Source organism: Bison bison, unplaced genomic scaffold (assembly GCF_000754665.1).
Source record: "Bison bison bison isolate TAMUID 2011002044 unplaced genomic scaffold, Bison_UMD1.0 scf7180017864471, whole genome shotgun sequence".
Classification (NCBI taxonomy): Eukaryota; Metazoa; Chordata; class Mammalia; order Artiodactyla; family Bovidae; genus Bison; species Bison bison.
The window spans coordinates 5,535,354-5,546,631 of NW_011495032.1; the positions used below are offsets into that span (position 1 = coordinate 5,535,354).

General features: G+C 41.4%; 1 protein-coding gene across 2 annotated transcripts in view; it reads left to right on the plus strand.

Annotated features, from left to right (window-relative positions):
* Positions 1-11,278, plus strand: part of CFAP221 (cilia and flagella associated protein 221) — a 138,535-nt gene that overhangs the window by 96,719 nt on the left and 30,538 nt on the right. For both annotated transcript variants that reach the window (XM_010860794.1, XM_010860795.1), the window contains exons 16-19: positions 2,091-2,215; positions 4,369-4,449; positions 8,728-8,835; positions 8,930-9,064. In XM_010860794.1, coding sequence (XP_010859096.1) covers positions 2,091-2,215; positions 4,369-4,449; positions 8,728-8,835; positions 8,930-9,064 — 449 coding nt within the window. The remainder of the gene's footprint in view (positions 1-2,090; positions 2,216-4,368; positions 4,450-8,727; positions 8,836-8,929; positions 9,065-11,278) is intronic.

Sequence of the window (11,278 nt, forward strand, 5' to 3'; positions counted from 1 at the left end):
AGTCCCTTGGACTGCAAGGAGATCCAACCAGTCCATTCTAAAGGAGATCAGTCTTGGGTGTTCTTTGGAAGGAATGATGCTAAAGCTGAAACTCCAATACTTTGGCCACCTCATGCGAAGAGTTGACTCATTGGAAAAGACTCTGATGCTGGGAGGGATTGGGGGCAGGAGGAGAAGGGGATGACAGAGGATGAGATGGCTGGATGGCATCACCGACTTGATAGATGTGAGTTTGAGTGACCTCCAGGAGTTGGTGATGGACAGGGAGGCCTGGCATGCTGCAATTCATGGAGTCACAAAGAGTGGGACACGACTGAGCGACTGAACTGAACTGAACTGAACAATGGTTCATATGGTCAAAGCTATGGTTTTTTCTATAAAGAGTTGGACCATAAAGAAGACTGAGCACTGAAGAACTCATGCCTTCAAACTGTGGTGCTGGAGAAGACTCTGCAGAGTCCCTTGGACAACAAGGAGACCAGTCAATCCTGAGGAAAATCAACCCTGAATATTCATTAGAAGGACTGATGCTGAAGCTGAAGCTCTAGTACTTTGACCACATGATGTGAAGAGCTAACTCATTGGAAAAGACCCTGATGCTGGGAAAGATGGAAAGCAGGAGGATACAGGAATGACAGAGGATGAGATGGTTGGATGGCATCTCCAAGTTGGGCATGTCCAAACTCAGTGGACATGAGTTTGAGCAAACTCTGGGAGATGGTGAAGGACAGGGAGCCTGGCATGCTACAGTCCATGGGGTTGCAAGAAGCTGAATACAACTGAGAGACTGAACAACAACAACAATAGGATCATATGTATCCATAATTACCTTCAATGTAAATAGATTAAATTCACCAACCAAAAGACATAGACTGGCTGGGCATATCAAAACATGTGCATGTATGCACTTCTGTTTACCACATCACCCTGGTTGACCCCCCCATACTTTATGTAATGATTTTATATTGTTAGGTTAATCATGTTCCCATTATGGCTTGTAATTATTTATCTTTTATTTTTGGTTTGGCTATTGATTGTGAAAACTGATAAACATCTATTACCATTATGTTTATGTAACTATTACTCACTTAATGCCATTGTATTATGATTAGTCAACAGAAAAATAGAGTTGTATATCACCAAAGCTATCAGCTACCATTTAATAGAAAAACCAGTAATCACTTTTTAAAATTGTCTTGGAATTTTTTGAAAAATACAAATGCCTAGGTATTGCTTTTGTTCTCCAAAGCTCCAGATACATTTCTAATGAGCAGCCATGTTTAAAAACAACTCACCTATATGATGATCTTTTATCTAGTTTGTTTCACTTTTTCTGTTTCATATTCAGCACTCCCATTTTGTTTAGTTTATGTGTTCCAGTTTCTCCATCACTTTTTTTTTTGATCTTCTTTCTCAGCCTTTATCAAGAATAGTAGAAGCACTTTTATATACATATATATAATAGTATGTATAATATATATATTAGCAATCTTATGAATTTTTGCCTAACTTAAAAATTTATGACATTTTGATTCCAGTTGTTTGACTTAATGTTAATAGAATGCTAGATTTCTAATTTAAAAAAATAGATATGCAACAAGCAACAAAGGTTTATTATATAGCACAGGGAACTAGTCAATATCTTGTAATAACCTATAATGGAAAATAATCTCAATGATAATATATGTGCATATGTATAACTGGATCACCTTGCTGGGCACCTGAAATGTAAGTCAATTATACTTCAATATAATATACATATTAAGAAAAAGTTCTATGTAAAACAGCCTCAGAATGCAAAATAACCCATTAAATAAATACCAACAGTAGTATTAAAAAAAAGAATTATGGTGTTTTGGAAGTAAAAGTAAAATTTTTTTAAAAATTGGAGGAGTTGAGGTAAAGAACAAATGAGAAACTAAGAACAAGACTACACACATACATATGTATGCACATACATGTTGTTTTTTAAATGGCCTGTGGCCAGGCCCCAGTAACTGGTATGTAGCAAATACACAGCTAAAAAGATGGTGGTTTCACAAAAGTGCCTTGAGACTCTCCAGAAGTGCTGTTCTGTTTTTCACCTGCAGACAAGAGCTTCAAATACCACCTGGGGCGAGTCAGTAAGGACGCCAGCCGGTTCTCTGTGTCTCCCCAGGAAGTACTGCCCTTTGCCTTTCCGTCCTACAGCCCTCCCCAGGACTCCAACGAACTGGTGGGTGTATGGAGGCTGCAGGTGGGGCTGGGTGCAGTCGGGGACGACAGGCCGGTGCCGAGGGGAGCCCCACCTGGTTGGTCTCTGTCCCTCTGCCTCCTCCCAGGAGGCTCCTGAGGGAGACCTGTGCCCAGGTGATTATGATGAATGAGAAACCAGGAAGCACCTGCTGCCACCTACCTGTCCCCTGAGACACCTGTGCAGAGCTTGCTGGCCCCAATCTGCCCAAGCTGGAGACCACTGAGGCCCCCGGACTGCCGGGAAATGGGGTCTGAGGGCTGAATAACAAACAGAGGACCAGGGGACCTAGCCTGGACCTGGGAGGCAGGCCCAGCTCAGCCAAGCCCCCTGCTGTGTGGAAACTGCAGAGGTTGGGGGTGGGTGGCCCCAGCATCTAACAGTCCAACCTCAGACTCACAAGTCCATTCCTCCTTCCCTCTTGGCAAGAAGTTTGACAGTTTATCAAATGATGCATTGTAATTCAGGTGGTGGCTACACCACGAGTCAGGCAGGACTTTCTCAAGTTCTATCAATTTAATTAATCTTCAAATTTAATAGGCAGGTTTCTTCTCTTGCAGCTGAGAAGGAAACTGATACACAAGGGCACAGAGCCTGTAATAAAATGCTGCCTGAGTTCCCCAAGTTCACAGGTTTAGCAATAAAAAGTGTGTTTAAATCAATGTTGAAAGGGCACAAGCAAAACAATTTTTTAGTTTCAAAGAATGAAGTTGCCATGCACATCCTGTAAAGTGGGTTAAGCATTGCAGGTCAACCTAGTCAAGAGGTACAGGACTGACTTTAGAAATTTCATGTGTTTTCTGGATTAGATAATTCAATGACTTAAAAGCTCAGAATATTTGATTCCTGCACACATGCATGCTAAGTCACTTCAGTTGTGTCTGACTCTTTGCGACCCCATGGACTGCAGCCCACCAGGCTTCTCAGTCCATGGGATTCTCCAGGCAAGAATACTGGAGTGCATTGCCATTCCCTTCTCCAGGGGATCTTCCTGACCCAGGGATTGAACCCTCGTCTCTTATGTCTCCTGCCTTGGCAGGTGGATTCTTTATCACTAGTGCCACCTGTGAAGCCCTATTTAGTTTCTAGAAAATGATAAATCTGTGATTTTCAAGCAATAAGAATTATCTGACAGTCAATAATTAATGGGTGGAGAGGGTGTTAGGGATGAAAAGAGACTATCACTGTGCTGTGGAACCTATTTTTTTTTTTTAATAATTCAAAGCTTTTTATTTCATTTGGTACTTGAGTTAGTTCTACAGCAACTTCTCTGCTGCTCAGGGTTGATGAAAAACAGAATGCTTGGCATCCCTGTTCATAAAGATTTTTGTAATTCATTCCATACATATGGTATTTCACTATTCTAAGAACAGTATTTTAAATACAGCATCTCTGAAATTGGGAAATGCCTTATAATAATTGGTGTCATATTTACACTGCATCATACCAGTTTAATGACAGTGTCTTAGATTAGGTGAGATATAATATTTATTGAGTGCCTGTCACAGGCTGGACACTGCTCTGGGTTCTGTGAGTGATGCTGCGCATCCCCCTGCAGGACATGTATTAGGTGGTGCTTTGGGGATTAGCATCCTTGGAAGGGAAGGGAATGGAATGGGCAGAGGAGAAATAAGACTACAGCCCTTTGATGAAGTCCTCACTGACGTCACAAGGGGCTCTGGGCCTGGCACAGGGCGAGGACCACCTTTGTACCTTTGCTTCAGCCTGTCTTTGGAGGCAGCTGCCCCAGTGAGCACATGGCCTCAAGTGAGATAGCACCCTTCAGCCACAGCTGCCCCTGAGGGCTGACCCCTGAGGGTTGTTTCTGTCAATAGGACTCAGGACTCACTCCTCGGGTCTGAAGGGGATTCTGGGCAACAAGTGCAGCCTCCACAACAGGGGAAAATAAAAGACACACCCTGAGAGACAAGGGTGTGGGGGTGGGCAGTGGCCACAGTGCCTCCATTCCCTGCATGTCAAGTATCAACTGTAGTCAGGTATCAGCCTTGGTTGCAGGAAGAGTTATTTAGAGGGAAGAGCTGTCCACTTAATGTTCAAAATGTAGAGAAACAGCAGTATAGCTGCCTTTGCTTAATGTTGATCATGTGTCACCTTTTTGAATTTTCACATTTTAGGCTCCTGGTGGCCTTGGACCTGTCCCAATTAAATCTTCAGAAATTCAAGTCAAGCAGCCCCATTCCTTCTTCAATCTGCAGGTCAGATCTGTCATATGATTTCATTAATTGGGTTTCTTATATCCTAAACAAAATGTTCTTGACTCTGAATTGCTCTAATTCATTAGTTTTGTTCTATTACAGATTATAATGAATAACATACAGTGTTTATTTCCCTGCTGTTATCTTATGTGATGCGTGAGGTGTAACAGATTCTCTTTTCCTGATGTGGTTTGTGGAAACCAGGATCTTTATTCTGTGGATATACCATATAGGATGCAAACCTGAACTCAGTGAAGCTCTGAGCCATGCCATGCTGGGCCACCCAAGACGGATGGATCATAGTGAAGAGTTCTGACAAAATGTGGTCCACTGGAGGAAGAAATGGCAAACCACACCAGTATTCTTGCTGCAAGAACCCCATGAACAGTATGAAAAGGCAAGATGATACGACACCGGAAGATCAGCCCCCCAGGTTGGAAGATGTCCAGTATGCTACTGGGGAAGAGTGGAGGGCAATCAACAGTGGCTACAGAAAGAACGAAGTGACTGGGCCAAAGCAGAAACAGTGCTCAGTTGTGGATGTGCCTGGTGGTGAAAGTAAAGTCCAAAGCTGTAAAGAACAATATTGCCTAGGAACCTGGAATGTTAGGTCCATGAATCAAGGTAAATTGGACGTGGTCAAGCAGGAGGTGGCAAGAGTAAACATTGACATCTTAGGAATCAGTGAACTAAAATGGACGGGAATGGGTGAATTTGATTCAGATGACAATTATATCTACTACTGTGGACAAGAATCCCTTAGAAGAAATGGAGTAACCCTCAGAGTCAACAAAAGAGTCCAAAATGTGGTACTTGGATGCAATCTCAAAAATGACGAAAATGACAGAATGATCTCAGTTCATTTCCAAGGCAAACCATTCAATATCACAGTAATCCAAGTCTGTGCCCCAACCACTGATGCCAAAGAAGCTGAAGTTGAATGGTTCTATGAAGACCATCTAGAACTAACACCAAAAACAGATGTCCCTTTCATCCTAGAGGGTAGGAATGCCAAAGTAGGAAATCAAGAGATACCTGAAAAAAAAAAAAAAAGAGAGATACCTGGAGTAACAGGCAAGTTTGGCCTTGGAGTACAAAATGAAGCAGAGCAAAGGCTAACAGAGTTTTGTCAAGAGAACACATTGGTCATTACAAGCACCGTTTTCCAATAGCACAAGAGATGACTCTACACATGGACATCACCGGATGGTCAATACTGAATTCAGAATGATTATATTCTTTTCAGTAGAAGATGGAGCAGCTTCATACAATCAGCAGAAAAAAGACCTGGAGCTGACTGTGGCTCAGATCATAAACTCATATTGCAAAACTCACAGGCTTAAATTGGAGAAAGCAGGGGAAACCACTAGACCATTAGTTATACTAGTATAACTTAAATCAAATCCCTTATGATTATACAGTGGAAGTAATGAATAGATTTAAGTGATTAGATGTGGTAGACAGAATGCCTAAAGACCTATGGACAGAGGTTGATAACACTGTACAGGAGGCAGTGACCAAAGCCATCCCATAGAAAAAGAAATGCAAGAGGGCAAAATGGTTGTCTGAGGAGGCTTTACAAATAGCTGAGAAAAGAAGAGAAGTGAAAAGGCAAGGGAAGAAAGGAAAGATATACCCAACTGAATGCAGAGTTCCAGAGAATAGCAAGGAGAGATAAGAAAGCCTTCCTAAGTGAACAATGCAAAGAAACAGGAAAACTATAGGATGGGAAAGACTAGAGATCTCTTTGGGAAGACTGGAGATATCAAGGAAAGAGTTCATGCAAAGATGGGCACAATAAAGGACAGAAATGGCAACGAATTAACAGAAACAGAAGATATTAAGAAGAGGTGGCAAGAATACACAGAAGAACTTTACAAAAAACGTCTTAATGACCTGGATAATCCCAAGGGTGTGGTCACTTACCTAGAGCCAGACATCCTGGAGTGTGAAGTCAAATGGGCCTTAGGAAGCCTTACTACAAACAAAGCTAATTGAGGTGAATTAGCTTTGAGCAATTTCAGCTCAAAGGAATTGAGCTGGAATTGAGCAGGAATTCCAGCTGAGCTATTTCAGATCCTTAACAATGATGCTGTTAAAGTGCTGCACTCAATATGCCAGCAAATTTGGAAAACTCAGCAGTGTCCACAGCACTGGAAAAGGTCAGTTTTCATTCCAATCCCAAAAAGGGCAATGCCAAAGAATGTTCAAACTACTGTACAATTATGTTCATTTTGCATGCTAGTAAAGTTATGCTCAAAATCCTTCAGGCTCGGCTTCAGCAGTACATGAACTGAGAACTCCCATGTTCAGACTGGGTTTAGAAAAGGCAGAGGGGCCAGAGATCAAATTGTCAACATTCACTGGATCCTAGAGAAAGCAAGGATATTCCAGAAAAACATCTACCTCCGTTTCATCAACCACACTAAAGTCTTTGATTGTGTGGATCATAACAAACCATGGAACTCTCTTAAAGAGCTTACCTGTCTCCTGAGAAATTGTACGTGGGTCAAGAAGCAACAGTTACCAGACCATCTTACCTGTCTCCTGAGAAATTGCATGTGGGTCAAGAAGCAATAAGTTAGAATCCTGTATGGAGCAACTGATTGAAAAAGGAGTATGACAGGGCTGTCTGCTGTCACCCTGTTTGTTTAACTTATTTTCTGAGCACATCATGAGAAATGCCAGGCTAGATGAGTTACAAGCCGGAATCAAGATAGGCGGGAGAAACATCAACAACCTTAGATATGCGTGTGGATGATACCACTCTAATGGCAGAAAGTGAAGAGGAACTAAAGAGCCTCTTAAAAAAAGAAAAAAAAAAATAAAGAGCCTCTTGATGAAGGTGAAAAAGGAGAGTGGAAAAAGCTGGCTTAAAACTCAACATTCAAAAAACGAAGATCATGGCATCTGGTCCCATCACATAATGGCAAATAGATAGGGGGAAAATGGAGACAGTGACAAACTTTATTTTCTTGGCCTCTAAAATCACTGCAGGTGGTGACTGCAGCCATGAAATTAAAAGATTCTTGCTTCTCGGAAGAAAAGCTGTGACAAACCTAGACAGTGTGTTAAAAATCAGAGACATCATTTTGCTGACAAAGGAGCATATAGTCAAAGCTATTATTTTTCCAGTAGTCATGTACGGATGTGAGAGTTGGACCATAAAGAAGACTGAGCGCCAGAAAATTGATGCCTTTGAACTATGGTGCTGGAGAAGACTCTGGAGAGTCCCTTGGACAGCAAGGAGGTCAAACTAGTCAATCCGAAAGGAAATCAACCCTGAATGTTCTTTGGAAGGACTGATGCTGAAGCTGAAGCTCCAATACTATGGCCACCTGATGGGAAAACCTGACTCATTGGAAAAGACCCTGATGCTGGGAAAGATTGAAGGCAGGAGGAGAAGAGGGTGACAGAGGATGAAATGGTTAAATAGAATCATCGACTTAGGTGCCATGAATTTGAGTAAACACTGGGAGCTAGTGAAGGATAGGGAGCCTGGTGTGCCGCAATCCATGGGGTCGCAAAGAATCGGACACGATTTAGCAACTGAACAACCACCACCACGTGCATACCTGAAGCTACTTGAAATGCATATGTTAGAAATTTGAAGAAAAGGCATAAGTGAACAAAACCCAGTTAGTTTTCGTTGAGTTGTATAACCACTTTTGTTTTTGAAAATATGCGTATTTATTTTTCTCATTTTTTAATTTAAGTATAATTAATTTACAATATCTTGTTAGTTTCAGGTGTACAGTTATTCAGTTACATGCATATATATACTTATATTCTTTTTGAGACTCTTCCCTTATGGTAGTGGTGGTTTAGTCAATAAGTCATGTCTGACTCTTGTGATCCCATGGACTATAGCTCACCAGGCTCCTCTGTCCATGGGAATTCCCAGGCAAGAATACTGGCATGGGTTGCCATTTCCTTCTCCAGGGGATCTTCCTGATCCAGGTGTCGAAACCAGGTCTCCTGCATTGCAGGCAGATTCTTTACTGACGGAGCCAGCAAGGAAGCCTGTTTTCTCTTAGAGGTTCTTACAAAATATTGAGTATCGTTCCGTGTCCTGTACCATAGGTCCTTGTAAAATATGCATGTTTTAAATTGACAAACCAGTGTTCAGTGTATCTATAGGTAACTATGAACCCTTCTGTATGCTGGGACCCAGAACAGGGCCAGGACTGTGTTGACAGGGCTGGCCCAAACCGACCAGGGCCCTAGGGCTGGGAAACGCCTCTCAAGGGCTATGAGCTCCTGTCTTCCCTCCCCCAGGTTCCTCAGCTATACAAGATCAAGAGGTACCAGCCGGTCTCTGTGCAGGAGTCTTCAGCCAGCTACAGACCTCAGAAGCTTGCTCGGACCCTGAGGCAAGGAGCTGAGGTAACGCGTCCCACCTTTGGGAGAGGAACCACCCCCACCTCTTCCTCGCTGCCCAGGCCTCGAGACTAATGTGCTGCCCTTGGTCCTGGCCCAGGACGAAGCCACCACGGTCATCACCCTGCCCAAGCAGGATTCCTCGCCCCAGCTGCCCGGTGAGACCTCCGTCCTGAGCATAAAACTCCCCGAGGCCTTGGCCCATGCTCCAGACTACGACCCGCTTTATATTTTTGTAAGTGCCATCAGCAGAAGTCATGGTTCCCTGTCTCTTTGTTTTAGCAGTTACTTCATAAGAAAACAAAAGCAAATAGAAAACAAGCTTGTTTATGGTTACCAAAGGGGAAAGGGAGGTAGGGTAAACTAGGAGTGTGAGATTAGCAAGTACTTCTAACTGCGCATGAAACAGATAAACAATAAGGTCCTACTGTATCAGGGAACTGTATCCCCTATAACAGAAAAGAATCTGGAATATATATATATATAACGATCGCTTTGCAGAACACCTAAAACTGACACAATATTGTAAATCAACTATACTTCATTAAAAAAAAAAAAAGATGTTGAAAAAAAGAAGACAGAAGCACCAATTGGGAATATTTTTCTCTCTTTGGAATTTCAGGGATTAAACAACATCTCACTTTTGAAATTGCTGGCCAGACTTTATTGCTTGGAGAATATCAATGTTTCTTTTAACAACTCCAGCATTTATTTTTTAAGACAATAGCTTTATGGCAGTTTCCAATTATCTGTAATATGCTCGTATATATTTTTGTGTTTATTTTAAGCATAGTTTCCATATAACATTATATAAATTTATGTACAGGTATATAATACAGTGATTCACAAGTTTTAAAGGTAAAATATATGTATATATTTTTTAAAAAGAAAACGCAACAGAAAAAAGTAAAGTCACCCCAAACTCCATCCTGAAGCTTTAGTTGATCCCTTAACCCATCTTTCAGCACCATGTCCCTGCCACACCAATCCCTGACTCCCTTTTTTTTTTTTAATGCTTTATTGGCCCAAAGTACACATTTTATTGTTTTTTATTTTAATTGGAGGCTAATTACAATATTGTGGTGGTTTTTGCCATACGTTCACATGAATCAGCCATGGGTATACATGTGTTCCCCATCTTGAACCTCTCTCCAACCTCCCTCCTCATCCCATCCCTCAGGGTCATCCCAGTACACCAGCCCTGAGCACCCTGTCTCATGCATCAAACCTGGACTGGTGATCTGTTTCACATATGATAATATACATGTTTCAATGCTATTCTCTCAAATCATCCCACCCTTGCCTTCTCCCACAGAGTCCAAAAGTCTGTTCTTTATATCTGTGTATCTTTCGCTGTCTCACATATAGGGTCATTGTTACCATCTTTCTAAATTCCATATATATGCGTTAATATATTGTATTGGTGTTTTTCTTTCTGACTTACTTCATTCTGTATAATAGCCTCCAGTTTCATCCACCTCATTAGAACTGATTCAAATGCATTCTTTTTAATAGTTGAGTAATATTCCATTGTGTATATGTACCACAGTTTTCTTATCCATTCATCTGCCGATGGACATCTAGGTTGCTTCCATGTCCTGGCTGTTGTAAACAGTGCTGCAGTGAATATTGGGGTACATGTGTCGCTTTCAATTCTGGTTTCCTCATATATGCCCAGCAGTGGGATTGGTGGGTCGTATGGCAGTTCTATTTCCAGTTTTTTAAGGAATCTCCACACTGTTCTCCATAGTGGCTATATTAGTTTGCATTCCCACCAACAGTGTAAGAGGGTTCCTTTTTCTCCACACCCTCTCCAGCATTTATTGTTTGTAGACTTTTTGATAGCAGCCATTCTGACCAGCATGAGATGGTACCTCATTGTTGTTTTGATTTGCATTTCTCTGATAATGAGTGATGTTGAGCATCTTTTTATGTTTTGTTAGCCATCTGTATGTCTTCTTTGGAGAAATGTCTACTTAGTCCTTTGGCCCATTTTTTGATTGGGTTGCTTATTTTTCTGGAATTGAGCTGCAGGAGTTACTTGTATATTTTTGAGATTAATTCTTTGTCAGCTGCTTCATTTGCTGTTATTTTCTCCCATTCTGAAGGCTGTCTTTTCACCTTGCTTATAGTTTCCTTTGTTATGCAAAAGCTTTTAAGTTTAATTAGGTCCCATTTGTTTATTTTTGCTTTTATTTCCATTACTCTGGGAGGTGGGTCATAGAGGATCCTGCTATCATTTATGTCAGAGTGTTTTGTCTATATTTTCCTCTAGGAGTTTTATAGTTTCTAGTCTTACATTTAGATCTTTAATCCATTTTGAGTTTATTTTTGTGTATGGTGTTAGAAAGTGTTCTAGTTTCATTCTTTTACAAGTGGTTGACCAGTTTTCCCAGCACCACTTGTTAAAGAGATTGTCTTTTCTCCATTGTATATCCTTGCCTCCTTT